The 27,825-nt window shown below is 39.2% G+C and overlaps 3 protein-coding genes across 5 annotated transcripts in view; all 3 read right to left on the bottom strand.

Moving 5' to 3' along the window:
* myo1d (myosin 1D) overlaps window positions 1–2,075 on the bottom strand; it is a 118,995-nt gene extending 116,920 nt beyond the window's left edge. For both annotated transcript variants that reach the window (XM_063482599.1, XM_063482600.1), the window contains exon 1: window positions 1,581–2,075. In XM_063482599.1, coding sequence (XP_063338669.1) covers window positions 1,581–1,675 — 95 coding nt within the window. In that variant the 5' untranslated portion in view covers window positions 1,676–2,075. The remainder of the gene's footprint in view (window positions 1–1,580) is intronic.
* Window positions 2,076–3,944: 1,869 nt separating this feature from the next.
* Window positions 3,945–26,503, bottom strand: LOC134633663 (uncharacterized). Of its 2 annotated transcripts, none has more exons than XM_063482593.1 (10): window positions 26,384–26,503; window positions 8,389–8,440; window positions 7,726–7,800; window positions 7,427–7,492; window positions 6,203–6,265; window positions 6,080–6,122; window positions 5,801–5,983; window positions 5,431–5,700; window positions 5,128–5,217; window positions 3,945–4,571 (listed from the first exon to the last, which is right to left on the bottom strand). In XM_063482593.1, exons 3-10 carry the CDS (start codon window positions 7,798–7,800, stop codon window positions 4,165–4,167), a joined length of 1,197 nt encoding a protein of 398 aa, XP_063338663.1. In that variant the 5' UTR covers window positions 8,389–8,440; window positions 26,384–26,503; the 3' UTR covers window positions 3,945–4,164. The 2 variants fall into 2 exon arrangements, with proteins under 2 accessions (XP_063338663.1, XP_063338664.1); XM_063482594.1 differs by having other exon boundaries at window positions 5,801–5,980.
* Window positions 14,025–26,209, bottom strand: pdk2a (pyruvate dehydrogenase kinase 2a). Its single transcript, XM_063482592.1, has 11 exons — window positions 22,737–26,209; window positions 21,939–22,080; window positions 21,362–21,433; window positions 21,039–21,223; window positions 19,492–19,581; window positions 19,327–19,404; window positions 18,785–18,861; window positions 18,587–18,685; window positions 16,009–16,119; window positions 15,563–15,676; window positions 14,025–15,368 (listed from the first exon to the last, which is right to left on the bottom strand). Exons 1-11 carry the CDS (start codon window positions 22,852–22,854, stop codon window positions 15,225–15,227), a joined length of 1,230 nt encoding a protein of 409 aa, XP_063338662.1. The 5' UTR covers window positions 22,855–26,209; the 3' UTR covers window positions 14,025–15,224.
* Window positions 26,504–27,825: the final 1,322 nt, after the last annotated feature.

Here is a 27,825-nt window from a genome sequence, read left to right as displayed (position 1 = left end):
ATCTCAAGGAGCACAGAAGTTGTCAGTATGTAATCAGTATGTAATATTGTGACCCAATAACTACTAAGACACTTTATTTGATTAAGTTTGTAACATCGGCACAAAGTGAAATGTTACTTCTTTGTATAATTTTGTAACTCATTTTAAAGCATTTTTCCTGTCTTCAGATCCTTTGTTGTTCTCTCATTAGGTGTTTTTCCCCTGAACATCAATAAAGTCTTATCTTGATGTGACTCACACTATATGGACAAAAGTGTTGGTCCATTTATAGAATAAATGTTTTAATACATCTCATTATGACATCTGAATCTATAAGTATCAACAAGTATCAAGCACAATTTTAATATACTTGCACTTTAAGTATCTCTGTGTTTTGCTACTGTCAATGTGCACTCCTCTATATTTGAATGCAAATATTGTACTTATTAGCACTCCACACCATGTATTTTAAACCTTTTGGTTCTGATGCAAATTTAATAAACTGTGCTGCACCATTACAGCTAAAGCTACCCAGCAGTATAAAACCAATTAAACCAATCATCTCAAGTTCCAATATTTAACCGATAAACACAGTAATCAATCATTTTTTTATTATATAATGTGCATGATTTTGCCAAACTTTCACTTCAGGTTATTTGCGTATATTATCCTAAAAAGCTATAATCCTATTTAACAAAGTTAAGTAAAAGGTCTAACTTTTTACTTTATTAATTTATAAAATAGTTATTAAATACAAAATAATTTCCAGGCTCTTGTGCAGCACCACTGTTCATGTATTAGCCATCTAATTCATCTGTATTAGCCTAAAGGGCTAAACATGTACCTCAAAATTGTAGCCAGTGTTTCCTGTGAAGTATTTTTCTGATCAAATATTCTGATTTTTTGTGTGCCCCCTGCTTTGTTCTAAGTTCCCCCAGTACCACACCATTAAAAACACAGCAACACACCAAGACCTCACTCCAAGCTGACACTGGGGATCAGCTTCCACTTTCATCACAGATGGCAGAGGTGAGGAAAGGAGATGAAGAAACTGAACTCCAAGCCACAGCCCATCTGAAACGTAATGTTACCCCCACGCTGCAAGGCGTGCCTGACATCATGCTTGACACAGAGCCACTGACAACACAGCTGATAGAAACCGGTCTGGAGGAGAATCCGTTCAAACCGTAAAGGAGTTGTGTGCATGTCCGTGTGTTTGAAGGCTGGGTGGAGTTTCACTCAAAATATTTCAAAGGGAATTACCGGTTTGATCAGAAAGCACGCAAAGGTGTGAGAAGCGCGACAGCAACCAAACACTTTAAACAAGCTGCCTATTGTCCCATCCCATCATTCACATGTGAAAGTGACGTATCGAAAACAGGTGATGGCAGAGCTTATAGCAGCTTGACAAGTTCTCTTCATTCAGCTAGAATGAGCTTGTAGCACCTGTTGAATGACAAACAGCAAACATTTTGGCTAAAAATGCTGTTAGCAGGTACCGTGTTCGCTCTAAATCTCCACTCTCCCGAGCGTGAGTGCTTATTAGACACTCCTGCGGATTTACAAAGGTGAACGACCGCAGCCGTGCAGGGCTGGCTTACCTGAGTTTTAGGTTAGCCATGAATTCTTCCATAGACACGTTGTCCAAAAGCACAAAGTCTGCTTTTCCAAACTCCAGGCTCTCGTGTTCTGCCATACTGTTATTTTTTTTCTTCTTACTGAAACTCCTGGAAAATAAAATGTGTCAACAAGTTGCTCTGAAGTGCCGACAAAGGGTGGACATTGGCGGGCTTCCCTGACCACCTCCTCTACTTTAATGTGCAGCTCTGTAGTCGGTGCTCATTTTTTCTTTTCTTTTTTTTTGGTCAAATTCTAATTTTAGTCATGTTTAATTGAGGTCGGAAATTCCCTTTTAAAAACCAGCAGCTGCTAATTCTGAACGTTTTAACACGCCGTTTCCCTTAAGGAGCTCCGCTTTTCTTTTAACAAGCAGGAATTATTCCAAAATATCCTCATGTCCATACAAAGTTTCGTCTTTACGCCGAAAGGTACCGTCCCGTTACACCGTGCGCCAGCTCCCCCTGTCCGTCCGTCCTTTTTCCTGGAGTTTCTCTCCTGTCCCTCCTAAACGACCGTACACCAATAGGATTGAAGCATCCTCGTCTAAGCCCCGCCCCGCCCTGTGGAGAGGTGTTGGTCAGGCAGCGATGTGTAAGTTGAAAAGCATTGCAAATATTTCTGTAGACCACCGCTCCACCAGTTTCTGATACATATTTCAGCAATGACGACGCCACCTCTAAGCTGTTAAACACTCGGAGGAAAACCATAATGTTTTTGGCCTCACTTTAATGATGCCCTCTTTTACCATAAAAGGGAAAACTGGGTCTCAGTAAGATTTTCTCAAGATGATATGAATGAAAAGCAGACGTACAGTTATGTAGACAACGAGTCATTCACTGGATTAATTATTAAATAACCTGTGATAAATAAAACATTATTTTTTAGGTTTTCCCTCCTATGCTGTATCTTAATGTTGCCTCCTGAATGAAACCTCCTGTAAAAGAAGCTGAACACTTTAAGTGCCGCCGGCTTCTCACTAGGCTTACTCTGATATTAGTGCGCCACCTTGTGTAAACCAGACGTAAATGGCTTTTAATGACGCTTATGACTGAAAACTCCACCCTGACATGTAAGTTAATCGTATTAACTTACATGCTTATATTGTAAAATATCATCTATTATGTGATTTCATTGAGATAAAAATTTTTAACCTGAATAAATAAATGATTAAAAAAATACATTTGTTCTGTCATTACAATACATCATAAATCAATTAATTTAGGACATAAATGACTGGATGACGTTTTATTTCCTACTTCTATATTTGGCCCTAAAATCCTTGGCCTCCAACAGCTCTATGGGTAGTAATCTTGGAGTCGTTGATCAGTATATGCCAAAAAATATTTTTTTTAAAAATATGTAGAATTGCTTTCTTTCATCTGAGCAATATTATTAAAATTACAATTATCCTGCCTCAGTGATGCTGAAAAACTAGTTCATGCATTTATTACTTCTAGCCTGAACTATTACTATTTTTTAATATCAGGTTGTTCCGAAGTTCCCTGAAAAGCCTCCAATTAATCCAAAATGCTGCAGTGGGGATAGCAGCAGGAACTGCAAAGAGAGACTATATTTCCTCTATACTGGCTTGTCTTCACTGGCTCCCTGTTAAATGTTTCTCCTCATATACACAACCTTGAATAATCAGGCACCATTATATCTTAAAGAGTACATAATATAATATTACCCTAATGGAGCACTTTGCTCTCAGGCTTACTTGTGGTTCTCAGAATTTCTGAAAGTAGAATGGGAGGTAGAGCCTTCAGCTATCAGCTCTTTGCCTGTGGATTTGGGAGACAGACATCCTCTCCACTTTTAAGATTAGACTTATAACTTTTCTTTTTGATAAAGCTTATAGTTAGGGTGGGATCAGGTGACTCAAGCATCACTTTGTTACGCTGTTGTAGGCACAGGCTGCTGGAGGACTTCCTGTACCAGACAGCACATTTCTACTCTCCTCACCACTTTGTATTATGGCTACTGCTCCTGCTATTACTGCTGCACGTCTGTCTCCCATCCTCTGTGTTTTGTCCTGTCTACCTATGCTCCCCTTTTTCTCTTTCCTTCCATCCCCAGCCGTTCACAGCAGATGGCTCGCCCTCTCTTAGACTGGTTCTATTGGAGGCTTCTTCCTGTTGAGAGGAAGTTTTTTCTTCCCGCTGTCACATAGTTCTTGTTGGGATTTCTTACCAAATAAAGTGCCTTGCTGAGTTTTGAGGCTTTATAAATAAAACTGAATTGAAAGCGAATTTTAAATGAATGTATAAATTGCAGTAATGATAGATTTAGATAATAACATCACTCTTAAGTCTTTTTAATATTAATATTTTCATTTAAGCATCAAAGCAGACATTTAGCTGGCACTCCAGAGTAGTTAATACAGTGGAACTGGTTGATTTAGCACGAGTTAGCATTAGCAAAAATAATGAAATAAATTACAACAACAGTGAATCTGTTGACAGAAAGAACAAACTTTTTCCTTATTTCCTCTTTGCTAAAATACAAAAACAAATAAAAGTGACACACTACATCAATGAGCACCATTTTAAACATCAGAGGTGTATATTATTTACTTTGTAAAAGCAGTGAGCCTCCAAATGTAATAGTCATGGATGCAGCGGTGGCCCAGGAGTTACCACAGTTGTGGGTGACATAGACTGAAGCCCCTTTGCGGAGGAACGTCATGTACGTAGATGTGCTTCCAACACTGTAGGAACGGGGAACATGTGCACGAGAAACAGCCACCCAGTAACTATTTATTACTAGCCACAGATCAGTTTTAAGGCCCTTAATGGTTGTCTGAGTAGAGAAGAAGAACTGGTAGATTCCTTTGACGGGAGCCCTGAACACACCAGTCCTCCTGTCGAAGGCTCGGCCCACATTCACCAGCACCTTGCTGTACTTGATCCTGTTCAGTTTGCCATTGATTTGGGCTGGGTAAGATGCAAAGAAGTGGATCTTTTGGGAAGACACTGAAGAGCAGGTAATCTTATTATTAGTATTATTACAAAGACAAATAAATATATACCTTGCAGCAATTTCTTAATAAAGAGAGGCTTTTGTAGGTGTATTATGGAAAAACTAGGATAATATCTTAATCATTCTTAAACAAACTATGTAGCAGATTCTCCAGCTTTAAGAACGTTTAATACCAAACGAGTATTTTTTTTTTTGCTTACAATTAAAGTTTGAGGAGCAAAAAAGGAAGACTTCACCTGTCTCTTAATATTTCTTAAAGTAATACAAATGTTTAAACACAGTTGTTTAATGAAGCTTTTGTATGTTGAATTTTTGTATTTATATAGATACAAACTAGTAACAAATTAGTGCTGTACAATAATACATGCAACTATTTGTGCCTGATTGCCCATATTAATCAATGTTAGTATTCAGTAAGTTGCATTACGATTGACAAAGAAACGCTGTCACCAAACAGAGAAGAATAAAAGCCTCAGACATCCAGGGCTATCCATCCCTTCAGCGTAAACGTTAGTATGACACATTCAAACTGACAAAAACTTTACTTACTTCTGTTTGTCTTGCATCTCCAGTTAATCTTATCTCTGCTCACACAGGACTGGTTTCTCCTGCATCGCCCGCACACAAGCGTGTTGACGTCTGAGAACACACATTTAGCAATATTCGAAAAGGCCTCTAAAAAGCACTGCTCTTAGCAGGAATTAGACCGTTCCAAAAGGTATACATTTGCAGCAAAAAGGATAAATATGGATTGTGGGTGAAAGTGGATGTTTACTTTCTTAATTTTTCAGCATCCAAAAGCCAAACGCTCCCACAAATATGCACAGTATTAATGCATTTTTTCATTTATACCTGCACAGTAAGCCAAATAACAGGATGTTGGCTTAGTGAACTGATAGACGTAATAGTTGCCCGGGCACTTCTTGACTTTGATGGGGGTGGAACGGAAAGCACAGCATCTTTTGTTCCAATGGCCACAGACATTGCGGGTCACAATACCATCCCTGATCCTTGGATGAGGCCCGGACAGCCACAGCGGGGAGTTGGTGCCACATTTGTTCACAGGGACGCACCGCTCAGGCATCTGCAGACTTTTACCCTTGTAGAAAAGACGGTACCACCCTCCAATAGAAGATGAAAAATGTATTCTTTTTTTGAAATGCCATTGCTACTTTTAGTGAAATAGGTGCATGCTACATATAACGAAAGTGCAGTCGGTTACCTTTCCAGTCTACTTGCCGATCACACATCTTCAGCTTGGTGGTGGTGTTGGTGGCGCGCCAGGTCTGATCTAGGACCGTATAGTGGAAACAGGGGTCACCTCGTCTTCTTGCATCTTCCACAGAGGACTGAAAGTTATCATCCTCAATGTAATTTGGACTGTAAGTGAGGATGTGTGTTCCTGCTTGAGAAGAGAGATTGCAGCACATATTGAATTAAGAGTGCGTGTAGAAAATAGTTTTATTTTGAGTAAAGAATGCAGATTACTTTATTCACTGACCTACTTTCTTCTGAGCTCTTTTCTGATGACTTGATGTATGCATCTGCGCATGAAAAAAAATAACACATTCAGTAGCTGGTGCTCAGTATGGAGACAGATTGTAAGGAGTTATATAGAGGCTACCTGAGTCAGAGCATTCTGCTGCTGCTGAAGTGTTGTTTGTTCACACTTCAGGCTCTCCATCTCCTGCAATAGTGAGCATTTTTAGAAAGAGTGACATGCTGCAGTCTCATTGACAGATAAAATAATAATAATTCAGATTTATAGGGATTTACATAATAATGATAATAATAATAAAAATGGTGGGTCCAGATGCTCCAGATTATGTCCAATACATACAGAGTCAGTAGTAACTGTGCGGTAATTTATAATACCACTAGAAGTTACCTATACCTATGTCACTATAGAAACAAGAAGGTAAAGAAAAGGAATGAATAAATGCATGTGTATGTGTGTACAAATACATGCATATCTATATATATGAGTATGTATACTGTATATACAGTACTCTTGTAAAAGGCTGGTTTGGATTTGAGGATTTGTTTGGAGAAGGCTGGATTGTTGTAGATGTGTATAATTTATTTATGTTTTTTATTTTATTTTGTGCTTTAATAAAAGCTTTAATGCAATGGCCGTAGTTCACGAGGTAGCACAGGTAGTCTACAAATCCTAAGGTTGGTGGTTTGATCCCTGCCTGCTCTGGTGTGCGTACCAAAACATCCTTGGCCAAGATATTGAGCCTCAAGTTGCTCTCTATGAATTACATCAAATTACAAAGCACTCTATAAGAACCACTCCATTTACCATTAAAAAAAGCAAAGCCCACTGCAATTAATTTTAAGGCAAATTCTAGTGTTTTCCTACTAAATGTCTGAAAAAATCAAGTAAAAAATAAAAACAGATTTTAACACACAGAAAATGGAAACAAGCATTTGAAGCAACATTTCCACCTTGACTTTATTGATGCAAAATTGGCAGTCGATAAAATTTAAAAAAAATTTTTTTTTAAGTAGATGAATTGGGTAATATAATCAAACGTTTTTGGCCTACAGGGACCCTTGGCTAAGATGAAGGCCTGATGTTCATAAAAAAATAAGATTTAAAGAATAGTGAATAATTAACCTGCCTAGTTTCTTACTTTACCAATAAAGTGTCTGGTCTATAAAATCAAAAAAGGTGAAAAATACAGGTCACAATTTCTTAAAATTTAAAAGAAAAGATACTAAAATTTCATTTAAAAAAAAAAAAGAAAATTTAATAAATGAAAAATTATTTAACAGAATGGTTAATCAACAGACTTGTTTATTAATTTTGTTGCCCTAATTGTGTAATAGCTCATTGCATCACCTTGAAAATAGCAGCTAGTTGCACAGACAAAGGTTGATCTTCTACTCGCCAAAGTTTTAGTTCAGACTGGAAAAGAAGAAACAAAAACTTTCTCAAACGACAAATTGAAGTAATTGATATTAAACATATTGTGATGTTCTATTCTCTCTACGAGCTCAGTGTGACAAAAGCTCGGCACAGTTCTGTCTGTGCTAAATAACATCTGGGGAAAACTTTTGTTGCATAATAAATGGGTTTTTTTTGTATTGTTCCATCTGCCTTCTAGCTTCATAACATCAATGAACAAAGCTCATACTCACAGAATTTGTGTTCCCCGAGCAACCAACTGCACAAGATGACAATGCTACGAACATGGCCAGAGCTAAGACAACCATCTGGGGATAACAACAGTTACACAATAGTTATGTAAAAGATGACATTTAAATGCTTTCTCATTTACTCGTTGAATAAATCCCGACAAAACACTGTACAAATGTCAGTGTTTATTGGAGAAACAAACAATTTGTGACCAGATGCTCGAAGCTTTGGTTTTATTTTTTTATCACATACCATTAGTGCGCGATGTTGGAATTAATTGAGGAAAAATGCTTTTAAAGGCTTGGGTTTTATGACAGAAACACATTTAGATACTGTTTATATTTATACAGAAAGAAAAGGACAAAGAAAATAAAAATTACAAGTCAGTTCAACCAATTCAATATATTTAGATTTAATTAAATCTGCAGACTTTGCTATTTTTGCTCCTTCTTTTTTTTAATTAAAAACAACTACAACAACAATAATTGATAATTTGATTTGCAAGTTACTGAGTTCAGATTAAACACATTACATAAAAATTGAAAAGTATAAAGAATAATAAAAAAGTATGCCTATAACAACACAATATCATCACACAATCAATATTCAGCTACAGTTATATTGCAAAGAAATCTTACAGTTCCATGAATATCCAAAAATTGTACCTTGAACTATTCAGTCAGCAGTCTGTGGTTATAGAAGCGGGCCATTAAAGTGCTGAAAGAATGAAAATAGCAAAACATTAAATACGTTTGGACGTCCAGTTTCAATGCAATTAGATGTCTATAAGTGTAACACTACGCTCACCTCTCATTTCATCATGATGAGAAACTGCACCCTGTCTGAAAATGGCCTTAAATACTGACCCGCTTCAGTTTAAACAACGGAGAAAATTCAGTTTAACGGCATCTAAAGGTGCAATTTTTCACAGGCTTGTTGCAAGCGTAGACATGAAATTTCTGTGGTGTTGGCAGTTTCTTCAGTTTGCCCAGTCAGCAGACAGTGGTGACACCGTAAAAGTGGTCATTTTTTCATGACCTGTCTTATTACTCCATACACAGATGGCCAAGGTGTGAAAACAGTCCAACTGACATTAATGTGAAGGCTGTGACATTTCTGTTATTAAAATTATAGTTATCTGGCAAGTGAACAAGTGAAGAGTGCCTGCAGTAAATACTTCTTGCATATGCTACACACCTCAAGACATCTTTGAGCTTTAAGATGAAGAATGTACTACTTACTATGAGTTCATCTGGAAGCGTGGGGTGGAGCTAATGTGACTTGAAACTGCTGTGTTGTGGTGAATGTGTTATTCTTCTAAAGGAAATAGGCTGTATTGTCTTTCAGTGATGCTCAGAACAGCAACAAATAGTATTTTATTAAATTAAATGTTTGTACAATTAAAGATTTTATCAAAATTTCTTATCAGCCAATCACACGGGAGCAACTTGATGCATTTTGGTCAAGAGAGCCTGCTGAAGTTCAAACTGATCATGAAAACGACTTACAAAGTAATCACTCATTGCACGCAAGATATGCAGAACAGTATGAGATGTTAAACCTTGAAGCAGGTGGACTAAAATGCCACTTCTGTCAGCTAAGAACAGGAAACTGAGTCTGCAGTTCACATGAGCTCACTAATGTAGACAACAGATTATTGAAATACGCTGCCTGGTCTGATGAGTCTCGATTTCTGCTGAAACTTTGGGATAGTGGTTCAGAATTTGGCATAAACAACATGAAAGCATGGATCCATCCTGCCTTGTATCAGCGGTGGTTCAGGCTGCTGCTGGTGTGGGGGATATTTTCTTGGTACACTTTGAGCCTCTTAGTACCAACTGACCTTCGCTTAAAATGTCACAGCCTACGTGAGTATTGTTGCTGACCATATCCATCTCTTTATGACCACAGTGTACCCATCTTTGGATGGCTGCTTACAACAGGATAACACACGATGTCATAAAGCTTAGATGATCTAAAGGTGATGTCTCTAGCACTTTGTTAAATCTAAGCCATGACAAGCTCAGACAGCTTGAGCAAGGTGTACCTAATTAAGTGTCTGGTGACTGTATTGCAAACAGTGAATTCACTGCTTATGTACATGTTTCCATGCAAACTAACGACAGGTGGATGTTTCTGTAATCAAACAGGCCACTAGAGGGTAACAGCAGCAATAGAAGCTCAGCACCATTACCCCATTATTATTATTAATATAATGAGCCAGGAGTTATCTTTACTTGAAAAGAAAATGAGAGAGTTCTTGTGTTTTATTGTGGGCTGACTTAAATTGGAGGAGAAAATTGTAGCTTCAGTCCAAATATGCAGTAAATGAGTAGCTTTATGAAAAGCACCCCATTGGCAGAGCAAGCCGCGTGCTTTACTGCTGTTGAAATCACAATTAGTTTGTCATGATGAAAACATTTGGCATGTTAGTATCTGCTGGCAGCCAGGGTGTTTACAGTGTTTCACACTGGCAGTTGTGGCAGTTGTAATGTTCTGCTCTGGATATTTGTCTGCAGGTCACTGGGCCACAGGTCACCGAGAGATGTAACTGAGCTGAGGCAGGTTGTTTATCTTCCTTTTTAAAAAATTACCAATTACCACTACTTGTTCGTTCATTAAAACTGAATCTGTCATGTTCCAGATGCTTTACTATAGAGAACTGATATTAAATAACACTAATAATCACAAACCCAATGTAAAAAAAAAAACACAGTGTAAAATGTTAATAAAAGCAGAAGCCAATGATGTGCAAGTTTCATGAAACTATATCTTATTCATTTCCTCTAATGGCCACCTGAGGCTGAAATGCTTAGGATAAAACTCTTAACTTTAGCTTGCTACTAAGGGCTCTGGAGTAAAAATAGGTGTTATTACAGGTGTGGCTTGCAAACCCACTCATTGGCTAACAACTTGCCAATCACAGTTCATCAGCCATTGAGCATATCCAACAACTATCCTTTCAAAAACGGAGTATGAGCAAGATTCGTGAAACTAACTTAGGATTTTTATTCAATATAGCCCAAAATGAGTCATATTGACTCATTATTAGCCCAGAGCCCAGAGCCTAGAGGCAGACAAGAGTTTACTGGGATCAAGTCAGAGCGCCGTGTTCTAATTAGACTTGTATGGGACTAGAAGTCTATTTAGCAAATCGCTTCCACATTTGCTTCAACTTTTCAGATCCAGAGTCTACGCTCATCTTTTATAATGTCTATGAGTCCAAATTGAGTCTTTAAAACAGTAGAACACAAAACCACTGGGAGCTGTCATGATATATATGAAGTCTATAACTGGACTCCACTATTTAAATTTTTATATCTGAGTGATTTGATTCAAACATTGCACACCTTTGGTACAAAAAGGTTATACATAAGGGCACTTTGAGAATTCTTGTACACGCCAACATGCTGATGATGGACATTGTGTACTTTGGCAGGGGTTGCTGTTGCTATGGAGAGTTTATCAGCCTTTTGTTTGTATGAGATAGAAGCTGAGCGCTATTGGATTCTTTCCTCTGTGTATCTGTGTAAGCCTGCGGGTAAACACTCAGAGCTATGGCTGCATTTAGATCAGCTGCTGGCCCATATAAACCCAATACGGGATGTAAAACAAGCCACGCACAGGACCTTTCATTCATCAACAAAAACAGATGGGCATCCCTGGAGTGAGCGTGCCAAATCAAATATAACACCTGTACAGTATGTTAGGTCAGAAATTATTTATTATGAAGTTGTTTTAATTCTGAAACTGTAATTAAATCTAATTTATCTGAACTACAAGTTATGCAAATGTAAATGTACTATATGTGAACAAAGGATGAGGTACAGGGTTTGAGAGATAAAACTGAATGAGTGATTAAGTCAGATACTGCAGTTTAATAATTCTTCAAATTTATTATATTATTATATTGTCCTCCCCTTTAAACATATCAGCATATTAGAGAAACATACAAGCAAACATCTTGAATTTAAAGTCACTTAAAGCACCACTTATGATCAAGAAAAGGTAATTAAGTTTAATACAAGTATTAATTTTACAAAATGCTCTTTTTGTGTTGTTTGGCAGTAATAAAGTCAAACATTAAATGTTGTTGTATAGCTGGTATCACATATTATCATTGAAAGTGATTATAAGAAAGACAGACTCCACCGCTGCATTCATCATCTGAGAACTTCCCAGACTGGACGTTATCAAAAACCGATGTTAGCTGATCTACTGAGACAACTGGAGTGTGTCTTGTGCATGCCGCTGATACTTCTACACTGCAGGTCCGAGCATTGGGGGATTGAGGAAAACTCCACCTGCTGCTAGGACTGTCCAATTCTGGACTGGAAAATCAGCTTGAAAGAGGTGGTACCTTTGCTCTTGAAACACAGACAGGAACATAGCAACTGTTCACTCCTCCTTCTGTTCACTCACAGCCAGCATGTCCTGAGCATACCACGAGGCCAATTCTGTGCTATGACTTGCTGAAGTGTGTTTTTAGCTTTAGCTGTTTTTGTGAGAGCTTGGTTTGCATTACCAGCAATAGGTCAGACTGGTTCTCCAGGGCTAGTTAGCCAGGGCTATCCTTTGCTACCAATTTCTAAGCGCAGTCAATGGGTTTGGGGGTTTCAGAATCTCGTCTCTGCTTTTTGCAGATGATGTGGTTCTGTTGGCTTCAGTGATCAATGACCTGGGGCAGCTTGCACTGGAACAGTTTTCATCCAGGTGTGGATCAGACTGGATGAGAATTAGCACCTAGCATGTGGTTCTCAGTCTGAAAAGGCTGGAGTGTCCACTCTGGAACAGGTACAACTTTCTGCACCAAGCGGAGAGTTTAAGTATCTTGGGGTTGCTTCGTGAGTTAGCGGAGAGAGGAATGAGACTAACAGCCAGACCGGTCTGTCGTGATGAAGGGAGAGCTGAGTGTAAAAGTGAAGCTGTGAGGTCTGCATTTCTACTCATGAGCTCTCGGTAGTGATTGAAAGAATGAGACTGCAGATGCAAGCAGCTGAAATGAGTTTCCTCCAAAGGGTGTCTGTACTCAGCCAGCTGAGGTGTTTCAGGCGTGTAATGAGTGCCAATCCAGCACATGCTGGAAGAGATTACATCTCTGGGATGGATAGTTATTTATTTAAATTATTTTATACAGGGGGTCAAAATTACCGATTGGTTTCATCATATAAATACAACACAAGTAATGTTTACTTGAAATTACTGATAATTAAGTGATAGCACAATCACAGGATAATAAATATGCTCGTAAGTGGTAATGTTGATTAAGTTGTATTAATGAAAAGTTTAGATTTTTTGTTTCTACAAATATGCAAATTAATTGTAACTTTACAAAGATTAAGTTAATTGCATAAAATAATAATGCTCTGAGAAGAAATAAGGTTATAAATTATTCATGGGGTAAATGAAAGGTTAACATTTAAGCCTACTAGAAGATGGTATCCCAGGTGATTTTTCAGAAAACCTGACCACTGACCTTGACCTTGAGGTCGTGGTCACTCAAATTAAAACACATGCAAGATTTGTATGAATTTTAAAATCCAACATCGCCTCGTCCTTGAGTTATCGCATTCACAAGCTTGGATGTCCATGCTGCCCCATCAGCCTTTTACAGCTAAGGGGTAAAAAATTCAGTATTTGACTCCAGAATTTAAAGTGACCTTTAAAGCACAGCCATTACTGAACATGTTAAATGTATACTGCCTCTCACCCTCTTGAAAAAGAAAGTGAGCAGAAGACAGCTATTATTAGAACTCCCTTTAGGCTTTTATCCTTTGGCTGCACGAGTCTCACACTCCCCACATATCCAGCAACCACAAGCCCACGTCTTAGTCCGTTTACCCTAACATGACCTCTGTCTTATTGGGCTCTGAGCCAAGAGCTACTAAACCAGTGTGTTCCTTCTTGTCACTTCCTGGCAAAATAGTGGTGTAACTCTTTGTACCCTGAGGCAGTGAAAGCAGCTGAGTGGAAATAACTAGATGTAAAGTCCTGATCGGTCACGTACGTGGTGAGATTTCTTTGGCGCACGAGGGTCACATGGTGGAATGTCTACAGGGTAGAGTTACTGAACTTGACCTCATCTCCATCTTTAGAGGAGACCCGGTGACACCGGGCGGCAAAACTCTCTCTACTTTGTTTCTTTCCCTAATCACTTCTCCTTTCATCCCCCACAGCTGTAATCAGCTGCACCGTAGGGACCATCCACTGATTGATATAATCACTTCTGTACGCTTAATTAACCGACTGCAGATGACATTAAAATCAAAAATATAACAGAAGAGTAACACTTTAAACTCGGTTTGCTTTTTTAATTGTCATTTGGATCGCATTTACAGTATTTACAATATTTTCAGCTGCAAAAAAGTGTAGCTATAAAAATAATTCTGTACGTACTGTATGATTAAGATGGATTTAAATCAATAAAAAACAAAAACCCCAAAAACAAAACATAACTGTTCATATGCAACAGGGCATTTTGTTCTCATATGGCACATTACAACAAAAGATCTGCCCCTGCCTTGTTGGATCACAAGATGGTAGAGAGTTTAAACACGACATCCGATGAAGTTTAATAACATTTGCCTCCATTGAACTGTCAAAAGCATTAAACCACCCACCAAGGTAGGCAAACGCTACTGTAGCTTACTGTTGTACGTCAGAGAGAACTGTGTGTCCTGTAGATTATATCATGTACTGTTCTTTTCACTGCAATTAATGCAAAACAACGCCCAGAAAGAGAGTGGATTACATTCAGCCTGGTCCACAAAAAACTGATGTTAGTGGGAATACTGTGATTACATTTTTTTAAAGAAAAAAAATGCATGCACAAAACTTGCTCAGAGTCAAACATTTGTTCAAATTTACACACGAAACAGCATTACAGTACAGCAGAAATGTAACAATGTGCAACACCAGTATTAGTTTAAATACTTCAAGTATTCGAATAAAGTGATCCTTTGGGTGAAATTGCTGTGATAAGGCTGAACAACAGGCGCTTCCTGTTAACTAAACACCTCCGCATGTCCCTTATTATACAGCTGTAAAAACTTTTAATAGATAAGAAAAGTCTTCAACAGCATTACTGTATGAAATCAGTCATAATCTACGTTTTTAAAATCACCCGCAACATGCTGCATTATCCCCGCCCGCCCGTCTCTTCCTCGAGGATGTCACCTCACACTCTCGACCGATACTGAGTGTAGTTCAGCAACACTGGAGCGACTTCACCAAAGTCTGAGAGGTGATTGTAATGCATTTCCTGTTAGTAGCCATTTCTGATGTGTGCATTTTCTCATGAAAAGGATAACGGATGCAGGAAGCATTAACGAGCTACTGCTAAAAAACAGGCTGAAACTAAAAAGGCCACTTATGTCTGCTCTAGTCTGGAGAGGATTCTCAGAGTGAAAAAAACAAAGTCTGGTTCCCATCTTGTTGGCAGAGACGACACAGGATATGAAGACGTATTCTGGAGGCTTCATTGTATGCCCAGAAGAGGTTTTCACTTGGTCACCTTATAGCTGCTCAGATCTAGGGGCTCTTTGCTGGGTACACACCAGTCGTCAGCCTCTTGGCTCATTTTGTAGTTCTTCAGAGCAGTTTTGTTGTACACTGGCAGCCTTTCGATGGAGTCTGTGGACAGCGCCTGGAGGGACAAGACGACAGGATGTAATTACAAATGGCCTGTCTTACCTACACCGGTTCCACAGGTCTGCAGAGTCGGTTTTGTGTTTAACAAAAGGCATGGCACAGGGCAGCTTCTATTTGTTATGCGCTCCAGACTTTCAAACTGCCGGCTTCTTGTCACAGTTTCATGCATGATCACCCTGCCTGGCTCACCTTCAAGTAGATGACAGCGTCTGTGCCATAGCCCTCCATGGAGTAGAGCTGCAGGTCCCCCTGGAAGTACTTGGCGTAGAGACGAGAAATGGGCAGACCGTAGCCGAAGCCAGCCTGTACAGAGAGACGAGGGAGATCAAGGGTTTAAGAAGGCTTTGTTCTGTCACACTACAAGCAGCACTGCTCATCCATGGAACAAACAGATCTTTTGTCAAGTTTGTATTGTGACTGAAGGTCAATGGCTTTTTCAGAAAAACAAAAATATTAGTCCAGTGCTTCAAACTTTAAATGACTAAGTAAGCAATAAAACGCTTGGAGGCTATAAAGAAAGGCAACCAAAGAGAATGTGGTGCACATAACGGCACCCTTTAGACCTGCTGAATAAACAGTTTGTTGTTTGTGCAAAGCTGTTAATGATCGACTCCTTTGGCTTTACTTTTACTTACCAGTGGAGGCCGTTTCTGGTCTCCTATTGGTGGAGCCGGAGCAGTAGAGTACATGTAGCTGAAAAGGTTCTCAATCCTACGAAATGGGACACCGCCACCCTTGTCGCTCACCTACAGCACAGCACGGGCAGGGGGTAAAAATAGAGAATGATGTGAGGTGCTTGGACAGAGCTGAAGAGAGACGGGCCTGCCTGTCACGAACACTCGGCTTCAATTTAAGGGTGGAAGCCGAGTGGCTTATGTTTGTGTACATACTGTCATGACAAAGGTGTGGTGCAAGAGGGGGGTGGCCTGTATTTGTCAGAGGCTGCTGCTGGTACTGAAGGTGGAAAGCATAAATAAGACGTGTCTAATTTCAAGTGCAGATACTGCCATTTAATTCACAAAGCAAAACTGTTAAAGACCAATAAGTTTTTGTTTATTATAGTATGTCACTTATAGTCAAGCTAGTCGGGAACAAGAAGCCTCGACAGTGTTTTGTTGACACATGGGCATAAAGTCAAGATTTATAGGCTCTGTGAGTATGAATGCACACAGCCCATGGTGCTAATCTTATCAGAGCTTAGTAGCTCTGCGTGCCAGTAGGCACTGTGCTTAATTGAGGGTGAAGTCATTACATAACATGTTTAGAGAAAGCGTTGGGTGGACATGACAAAAGGAGAGGTAAGTTTAGCTTTGAAATCAGATGCACGCTTTGTACCGTGTGGGATATCCCTGTATTATTAATGCAATAAATACTAAATGGGTGCAACGACAACAATAAAAAGGATCAGTGTGGTGAAATAATTTTGCCTTTACAAGCTTCATTAACCTTGCTTTATATGTGCTTGTTCACAAAAATAAAAACACACCTACGCTCCTGTTGACTCCTACAGGCAATTTAAACCCTTTAATCCAGCTGCTGTTAATATATTTGAACACTATGGGAGGAAACTCCTTGAAGTAACCTGCATGAATGCATGTAGAACAAGACCAAGTTCACACCAAGGATGACGTTTGATCTTTCGCTTTCCCACCACATTAAGGATGTTATCTGAATCCAGAGTCGGGCTGAACACAGGTTCATGTGCTGTGCAGATTTTAGCACTTTTTAATCATTTAATTTTGAGGTACTGAGTTACTATTAAAAATTTCTGGATTTACCAAATATACCCATAAAATTGGTCCAATTTGTACACCCCTGAAATCACACCATTTTTCCCCCCTAGTGCCAGTGATCCATTTAGATTGTTTTGATCTGAGGCGCCCAATTTTGGGGATCATAGGTGCCGAGACGTCTGCCTTTGCTTGCACCTAAATGACTAAGAGGTGATCAAAGTGACAAAACCCCCACTTGAAGAAGGAGAAAAAGAGATCGCTTACAAAAAAAAAAACAAAAAAAAACCTACATAAAAATCCACAAAGCTTGTTATGGGCACTTTCATGATGGGATTGTTTTGCTTCTAACCCTATATCTAACTGGGTTAAGTTGGCTGAGGCTCTAGATGATCAACAACTGCCTGGTAACTATTAGTTCCCGGGGGGGTGTATTCTCCAAATGTTTGGCATGTGGTTGCTAAAAGTTGCGAAATCAATCACTAAAGCCACATTTATACAGGCATAGATTCCAGTCAGTGCTTTATGCTGCTGTATTAAAAACATCCTTGTACTGCTTTGGTTCCTACCAGACTGCCCCAGTCACCAGTAGTTCACCTGGAAGACGTCCATTTGTCTACACAAACTTAAAAACAACTCGCCATGATGCAGTGAAACTGAAATGTGGGACAAACCAGAAATGGAGATTACTTTTACTTTGAAGGCAAACCCCTGCAACCAAAACATTTCAAAAGGTGCAACTTTTACTCAGAAGTTTTGTGTTGCACGTTTTCAAGCTTCACTGCAGCTCAGAACGTAAATGGCGAGTGTTTGCAAAAAAGTTGACGTCAATCTGATGCACGCTCAATCATCCAACCCTGAAAACTAGACTGAAACTAGCAGTACTCACTAACAATGGGCTGTGAGGTGAGTTTCTTCATCATTAATATGCAAATTTTCATGCCTTTTGATCAATGACAATGAGTACCATTTTAACCCAACTCTGTGAGTGGTACTCGTGACCATTGACCAATGACAATTAATCAATGGTCATGAAAATTTGCATAATAATGATCAGGAACTGACCTCACAGCCCATTGTTAGTCAGTGGTACTTGTTTCAGTCATCATGCAAATGTATTGTTTATAAGGTTGGAGAAACGTTTCTCTCACTGAAAACGCTACGTCCAGATGAACAGAATCAACTTTTCGGGCAATCATAAGGAGGCCAAACGCTGGTCAGCTGGTTGAAGAATGCACATTTTACCCCTAGAAATCAGAAGTTGCTATAGGGTTGCCAATGGGTCTCCAGGTGTGGGTGACTGAGGCCAGATGTTTTAAATAAGATTTTTTTTTACCTTCATTTTTCTTTTTAAACTCCGAGCAATCTCTACAATCATCTCCAGAATCGAGCAACTGACACCAACCAGTCTACATGGAGGAAAATTGTATTTCAGGATGAACTGTCCCTTTAATGTTTTTTTTTTTTTAAGATTGCAACTCACCTTAATCGTCAAATCTTCATCCCCAAGAGAGACCATGACTTTAATAGGTGGAAGGTTCGTGCTGCTCTCATGAGTCTCTATCGTAGCCCTCATAGCATTCTATAAATATTTAAGACAATAAAATGAATTTTCAAGATGTTCAGGAATATTGAGTCAAACATGCACATATTCAAAACTGGCAGCGGCTGGGTCTCCTACCTTGAAGAGCTCAAACAGCATGTGATAAAGGTGAGATGGCACATAAACAATTGTTACTGGATGATTCGTCTTCTTCACTGCACAGAAGGAAAAAAAAAAGAGAAGTATTTATTCCATCCACTTCATTTACAATTCATTATTCTAACCACTCATGGATGATTTCCATTAGTGGCAATTACTCTGCTGCACTCTGGTTTTACGCTTTGTGAGGATGGAGAGGAAAAGGTCTGTGTGTCAATACCGCCTGATGTGGTCAGCTAGGCCCGCTTAGCCATCAAATCAGACTCTCTGCTATATTTAGAGCCCTCTCGGATCCATCATGCTCTCTTACATAAAACCACTCATACTGTGCATACATACTGGAGGCCCGGGGTCTATTTGTGCTTTACTGAAATCACTTCATTGCACTGCAATGACTTTTACCCTTCAGGCTGTTTGCATGATTACCTTAAAAGATTTTTCACACCTGGGTAAATATAGCGCTAAAGGGTCAATATGGGCCGCAGGACAGACTTCCAGAATTCCTAAATTCTGTAACTTACGATTCATCTCCTGAAGTATCACATCAGGGGAACAGAGGTAGTACTGATCACAAAGCATCTTGGCACTTCCGAAGGCATCTGTGAATATAAAGGGAGAGCATGTCACCGAAAAACAAAAAACAAAGGGACAAAAAAAATTCAGATTCAGCCATATTGTATATTTACCCTGGACTACATCTCCAACTTTACAGTGAGGATCAATGCTTCCAATGGTGTTTGGGTGAACCGGATTGGTGGTACCATCAAAAATCAGGGCTGTAGAAATAAGAAAACAGTGAATCTTCTGCAAACGGACCACTGAGATACACGTTTAACTAAAAACTACACAAATACTATACACAGCTTGGTTTTGATGCCAAGATAATGAAGAAGTACAACTATTTTCTATTGTTTTAATAGTGCTACTTATTAACACATATATTAGAAAAAAACTCAAAGGGGGTCATATTATGTTCATGCCAGCTCTATAATATAACTGTTATACTCTAGTAGATCAGCTTTGCATGAGTCACAGCTCAAAATAATCCTTATTTATCTTATTATCAGCTTTGATGCAACCCCTCAGCCCATTTTTTATGAAACAAGCTTTATGGGTATATTATGTGTATCTGGGACACCCATATATCCCCTTTCTTTGATATCATAAACACTCAAGAAGAGTTGAACTGTGCTGAACACAGTGATTACTTATAACATATGGTGCCCTCATTATTTGAAACATTGGCTGTGTTTACTATGATCATTTACCACCACAACAGTATATAAATGACAGAAAATAAAGAAAAACACGCATCAAGTCAGACACTTGGGAACACATGCTAAAAATACCACTGAGGAGCACAATATGCTGAGTTTAAGCAGCTACGAGATGCAGAAACCTGCATACGTGTTAAAAGTGTTTCTCAAGAAGAGTTGTGCAGTTAATAAAGCATAAATGCTTTCCTTTACGCAACAGTGATTTTGAAAATCTAAACTATCAGATCAGTGATATGCATCACCTGTCTTTGTTCCACATGGCTGATGATACCTCCACAAGCTCTCAATAACAAAACAGAAGTCTGAAGAGCATAACATCATGCCAGAGCAACCATCTGCTGTTGACATGCGAGTATTTTCAGCACTTGTCACAGGGACAACAGGCAAAAAGAAGGAAAATGGGGCGTATCAGTCTGAAAAATGTAAAGCCATTCATTTGATATACTCTTTTGCCTAAAGCAGAAAAATGTGAGCAATTTTGCTTTCAGAATTCTGCTCAAAAAGGGAGGCTTGCAGCACCAAATCCATCCATGTGATGACTCATCAGTACATTTACATCTGTTTACATCAGCTTGTAATTGTGTAATGAACGCTGCATCATATACAAGCACTGCAGTCGGTGCAGCATTTCTTCTTTTCGGTGTCTAAGTTTGTGTGGAGCCCATTAAGACTGTAATTTGTTTAAAAGCCCACACAGAATGAAATGGTCAAAAGATTAAACACGACAGAATCAAATTAGATTTTCATAAGCTTTTTCATAACCTGATCAGAAGAAAAGAAATTCTAGCATGTAAACAATTTAAGCTAATTTCTTGCTGGCCATGCTCTTCCTGTGATGATTCCCTGACGGCATTCAATGATATCCAACAACAACAACAACAACAACAACACACTGACAATAAAGGCACGGTGAATTTAAAAAAAATAAATAAATAAGAAGTTTAAATGTTACTCACTGTGCTGGTTGATGAGCATCCGGATTGAGATGCGGCTCATGTAGAAGCGATCCAGAAAGTACTGGATGTTCTGGTTGGTGGCCACATCCTGGGGGAAGGCCTCTTTGTATTCTATGACACCCTGGGCCATGGTGGGCACCACATCATTGTGTCTGTTTCTGATGGTAACTAAGGTATCAACAAACCTGTGGAGGAATGACAAAGACATCCTGCATCAGGGGTTTGGGCAGTATCACATTGAAAGGGATGAAGGCGCTTGGGAGAACACAAAGGTCATGTTTCATTACAAAACATAAAAACATCCATAAGAATGAGAAACTTACTCTCCAAGGACTTTGTGATCATCAGGATTCTTGTCCAGGAACTCAAGGAGCTCCATTAAACTCTGGACATACCTGAAAATATAAGTTAAAACATGTTAACATGTGCTGCAAAATACAAGAGAAACTGCTAAGTCCTCAATTTCTTTAAGAAAAACTTTGTTTTTGGCACATATACAGATCACAGCCCACTCCTCATAAGGGAAACAGCAGTCTTGAAAACAACAGTCACGTGACATGTGAGGAGAAACTGGGGTAAAGTTCAACTCTAACGTCTCCGCCTCACACTCACCAGCGCAGCCCTAGTTGGAAGGAGTACAGCTTGGTCAGATAGGGGGCTTTGTAATTCTGAGCACGATGGGGGGAGGGGGGGGGGGGGAATAAACTGGCAATAAACAAGTCAACAGCTGTGACTGTGACTAGACGGAAGATAAAAGCTGGCATCAAATATGCTTCGTAAAACACCAGAGGCTGAGAGACACTAACTGTAATAAGCTGCTCTTTTGTTTTGGAAAATGTTTCTGCTGAATAAATACATTTAAAATATAAAAAGCAACTAAATACATTCCATTCCACTTACCAGCCCTGCACCATTTTCACAGATGGAGTTGTGAGCAGTTTGTCAGGGAGCAAGTTAATCTCCTTCATGATATTTGAGAGTCTTACTGGAAGCTCCTGCCTCAGAAAAGCAAAGGACGTCTTTTCACAGGCATTAATGGAACCTGAATTGGGGACAAACAGATGTACTGACTAGATGATCCGGAGAAAAATACACATTCAGAAGTTTTTTTTTAATGTCTTAAATGTTAGTAAGAAGGACTTTGTGTGAATTTGAGACATTTGGAGAAAGTTTTTTTGAACTGCTGACTGGAGTAAACAACTGTATGCATAACGGTGGGTAATTTTTAACTAACTTTAATCCAACAAAATTAAAGTCAGATGGATTAAAAAACAACAAGAGCGATAATAATAACAACAACAACAACAATAAGAAAAACAATAATAGAAAATTAATATTCGCATGTTAACATCTATGTCGTCACTTGCAATCCCTTTGCACAAAACGTGTGATAGTCTGCACATCATAAAGTCTTTATTAGCAGTTCATAGTGGTGAGAAAATTAAAAACATATACTATAATGCACACAAAGTGATAGGCCCACGTCTGACGCAACACTAGCAAAAATGAGCACCATGTTTCTGCAAACACTGCAGAGCAGATGCAGAGCCGTGCAAGCATGCATGGCCACGGGACATTTGGTCACGAAACGGTGGTACATCTGTGGTCACGTCTTCGCAGCTGACGCCACATAGGTCACGTAGCCCCCCATTGTTACATCACAAACCAGCAACAACATTAGCGAGGATCAATACTCACCGAAATCGAGAAACTGCTTCATGGAGAGGGGTGAAGGAGAGAATTTCGAGAAATGCTCGATGTGTTTCGGCGCGCTGGCCATGGCGGCGTTTTTCATGATAAACCGAACGAACTTCATTGTTGCTCTGGGAGGTCCCGAGTCCACTCAGAAACAGGTTCCAAAGCTAAGCTACTCCAAACCACTGAAGGTGTTTTCATGCTGTAGTATGAAAACAGGGGAGGCAGCAGCGGACATGTAGGATTCTCCAGCCAATGGGAGAGTGGGAATTCTAATTTACTCTCCAGGCTGGCCAATCAGAAGAGGGGGAGGCGGGCTTAGTGAGTTTGGGTTCTTCCACTCTAGAAAACTCTTCAGAGGCCCCAACTTTCGAAATTCTTCCTAAATTCTTCCTCAGTTCACCAAACTGAACTAATATATAAATAAATTAACACGTTTATCAAGTGGTTCTAGTCATAAAAACGCCAACACAAACACACAATACAAACACAATAAACAACAATAAACCTTAAACTAATATTAATCCTCTTCTAGAAGCCATGCTTACTGCTTGTTGGCCATCTTTGCAATGCTTACAAGCCCTTGGGTAGTATTTTGGGTGGAATCACAAGAATCACCAGTAGGAAGAACCATCATCTGGGGAACCCAGAGAAACTGAAGCTACACCGAAACCATAAATAGCGTAAAATTGAAACAAAATAACCAGCCTGTTCACTTTAAGGTCAATACATAAAAGGTGTGTTTAATGTCAATTTAAAACATTTTTTTTTTTAAAAACCCAAGACTTTATTTTGTATGAAAGCAGAAGTACATGTCTCAACATGTCTCAGGCTTTGCCTCCTGCTGCCATGCAACATACAAAAGTTAATTCAGATTCAGAAGACTCTATTCATCCCCGAGGGGCAATTGAGAGACTGACCTTGCCAACCATACATACAATACACAAACATCACATTGTGGGGGACAGGTCAGGCTAGGTAGCTGGATCGGCCAGCTACCTAACTTACAAAAGTTAAAACGTGAGCATAGTTAATGTAGTTTTGTTTTTTCATTTGGTTTCAACATCGATTCACCAATTTCATTAATTACTATATTTATTTGCAGCTTACAATTAAGAAGTTCAGAACAGGTATTATGCTAAAACTCAAGCACTCTCAGTAAACATGTGAGTCTGAATAGATATGTGCTGGATGTGTTGTTCTGACTAAAGCTAAAGCTGAGACTATAATAGCATATTTTGTCATTTATCTTACTTGGGGTTTACATGTGCACAATATTCCTTGTTTAGTATAATTCGTATTAACTAAAAGCCTTTTAGTTTAGTTTTACTTAAATATAATAACCTTCAGAACGAGAGCTGACAGTATATGTAGAACATGCAAAGACGCAAAAAGCCCCATGTACCCAACCAAAATGCTCAAACCTTCATCAAGACTATGCAGTACCCAATTAGAAAATGACCCATTACAAGAGCTTACTTTGATCTGGTGTTATGTAATACATTACTAAGAATTAAAACATTACCCATAACTGTGTTGGGTGCACTGGGTAAGTTTTTTTGACATTGTGATTACTGTAATAATTCACGACTGTGCTCTTTCCTAGCGTTCACTAGTATAGGTTTAATGTAAGTGAGGTCAGAGGAAGTTGTGTGTCTGAAACTTAGCTGCCAGTTGGCTAAAAGTATGACAGACGTGCAGTTCAACTCATCTGGTTTTCACACGTTTAACATTCATTCAGGATTAAACTGGACTGGCAAACATGGCAAACATAATCAGTCTGGTTTTAGCAGCCCTGAACTTTCCCAGTCAATGTGACAAGGCAGCTGTCCAACATGTTTTGATCAGACATTAAACATTTAACCCGCTGGTACAAAGTTTGTGTGATCATGCCTGCAAATAGCACAGACTGAGCTGGTGTCATGCACTCTCTTCTTTCAGCAATCTAAAATTCCTTTAGTGATTTTTAGGGTAAGGCCTGTTTCCCAGCTCTCAAAGATATTGGATTGGACATAGGTCAGAGCCCCACATGAAATCTATTTCAACACTGGTTTTCACCCATCAAGCTGAAAAGCATTTCTGTCAGGACTGCTAAAGCCCAAATAACTCGCCTTCCCATTTCCATCTTCAGTAATTTGTTTTTAGCTGTATGGCTCTGTTCTGGGACTTTCACCATCTATGTGCATAGAGCCACCAGCTACTTTATTAGGTATACTTGTTCAGCTGATCATTAATGCAAATATCTAATGGGACAATCACATTGCAGCAAGTCTGCATTTAGGGATGCAGACATGGTCAACATGACCTGCTAAAGTAAAAGACAAGCATCAGAATGGGGAAGAACGGTGATTTAAGTGACTTTGAATGCAGTGTGGTTGCTGGTGCCAGATGTGCGAGTTTAATGACTCTTTGTTACAAAAAAGATATGCAGAGAGAGCACAACACATAAAACATTGAAGCAAATGGGGTATAGGAGGAGAAGACGGCACTGGTTTCCATTCCTGTGAGCTAAGAACAGAAAACTGAGGATACAAATTGTACAGGCTCACCAAAAGTGGACCACAGAAGATTGGAAAAGCATTGCATGATGTGATAAGTGGTGATTTCTGCTGTGACATTCAGATGGTAAGACCAGCATTTTGCATGAACAACATGAAAGCATGGTTGCATCCTGCTTTGCATCAATGTTGCCTGAGTATTGTTGCTGACCATCTCCTCCCTTTTAAACCACAGTGTACACATCTTTTGATGGGCTGCTTCCAGTAAGATGACGTACCATGTAACAAAGCTCAAATCATCTGTCAATATAGATCAAAAACTATGAGCATTGTTTCCAGCACCTCATGGAATCTGTGCACTGAACATTTAAGAGAGTTTGGAAGGCAAAAGGGGATAAACCTGTGTAGTAGGTTCTCTTTAGCAATGGATAGACTGTCTCTTGCCACATGCTGTACTTTATCTACACTATTTACAAGTTCAAACACCTCCAAAACTTTTCCCAGATGACACTCCGCTGCCTTTCCAGCTTCTTACTGCGTTCCATTGGTTGTTTGTGTCACTCCTACAAACCCCCACCATCACAACCTGGTACTATCAAGGTGCATTCAAGGAATTAATGAGAATGAGAAATTGCTTTAGTTATCCCATATTTGGGAAATACTTAGTGTACACAGAAAGTTAAAGATGGGAAAACAGCAGGAAAACAGCAATACAGAGCAGATTAGGCATCAATGACAGCAGATATGACGTCAGGTCAGAAACAGCCTGAAAGCATGATTTGGGCTGGCAGTGGGTTGCAAAGCTGCTTGCAGATGAGTAGCAACTGTGGGAAGACTAAATTGGTTTAAAAACCTGCCAGTGGTGTAGGAAATGTAGAAGAGTATCAAGTAAGCCACCAGATGTTGCAGACTACAACTGAGTTTGACATAGTTTGATTCAATACTATGCTTTCTTAACAAATCTGGCTTTGTGGATTATGACAAATAAAGAAGCTGTTGCTTTAAAGCTGATATATAAATTTTGCTACACTTAGCTGTATTTTATTAGGTATACACAATCAAGAATTATTAACTTCATACTGTAAAGCACCTACTGTACCAACAATGATTTGCAAGTCAGTAAACAGGTGTTGCCGTTTTGAAAGTCCTTACATAGTCGCCTCCACCTCATTCTTCATTTCAATGATAACATAATCAGACACACTCTGCTCCTTGTTTAGATCCTCCAGTCCGAGTGAACAGGAGTACACTCTCTGTGAATGATTCTCTGGAAGCTTGCCACACATGGTTTTGAAAAGAAGTGCCTTCGTCAGGGAACACAGTGTCCCGGTCAAATCTCCCATTACATAAGCGACGGCTGTGTCGGTACAGTTGGGATTGTCCTCATAATGCCAGCGTGTCCTGCCCCTCAATCAAAACATTAGAGTTTACACAGTATGTGCAAAGAGAAAAAAAAGAAAAAACAACAGCCTAAAGCAGTATTCCAGGGAAATGACAGACATCACCACCACAAAATATCACGACACATATCACCTTTTTTTTTTTTTTACCAGGTCCCAGTACATGATAATAAGCTGATCCCTGGTAGACATCATCAAAACAAGCATTAGTCATATTGTTGTCAAGTGACAGGTTGTTTATTGCGCCATATCAGCTACATTTGTGCTCTAACAAGATTTGATCTTGCTTCATTTTAAGGTATTTCGAGCAGCTGTGATAGATGAATCTGTGAGTTTATGCCTTGCATTGGAATACTTTGAAATGATTAGCACTTTTCCTGTAAGACTTTAAAACTTGCCAGTCAGAGGAAGATTTGCTGTCCTTGAAAATGTTTCATTTGAAAGAGAGAATACAAGAAGCCAACAATGTAACAGCCAGCCACATATTTCTGCTATGAACAAGCAAAGAGTAAAAAACCTTTTCTGTATTTTCATGCATTATTTGGTCAATTTCATGTATGCTCGTGTTTTGTATTTCACTTCAGGCTAATGTCAAAACTAGGATTTGTAAAGGCTGCAGTCAGTGATGTGTCTAATCATCCTCATTCGAAGCACACCCGAGGGACGCTTGATTTGCACTACTATTCCCTGATGATTTTGTTAATTTTATTTCAAGGGACACATTTAAGCTTTGCAGCAGTAACCTGTGAAATTTCTTCCATTTTTTTCCCAGAGTAACGCGCATGCGTTATTGTTTTGCATGCAATGCAATTTCCTGTTGTCTCATCCATGAGAATCAGACAGTCGTGTGAAAACGGCAACATATTTACTGTTTTTGATGTGATGGTTAGATTCGGGTACCCCTCTTTCCTCTTTCTGCTTCAGTCATTTAAAGAGTAACATATTTGTTCAAGTATTACTCCAGTAAGGCTCAATTTTGACTTAGTTTAGATGCCTTTGTTGTTTTTGATCTGTCAGTCAGCTTCATTAACATAGTTGAGATATATACATGTTCCCATATTTGTGAAATATGTTTTTAACATGCATAAAGATATGCGGCACAAATTGTGTAGATACAGGTCGTGCACATTTAAGTGCGTTACTTCTCCAAACAAAAGACACGAACGTCACCTGATTTCAAAAAGAGCTGTCACT

This window comes from Pelmatolapia mariae, linkage group LG8, assembly GCF_036321145.2.
Source record: "Pelmatolapia mariae isolate MD_Pm_ZW linkage group LG8, Pm_UMD_F_2, whole genome shotgun sequence".
Taxonomy (NCBI): Eukaryota; Metazoa; Chordata; class Actinopteri; order Cichliformes; family Cichlidae; genus Pelmatolapia; species Pelmatolapia mariae.
Note: the sequence above shows the minus strand (reverse complement) of the source record. Positions and strands in the feature narration are given on the sequence as shown.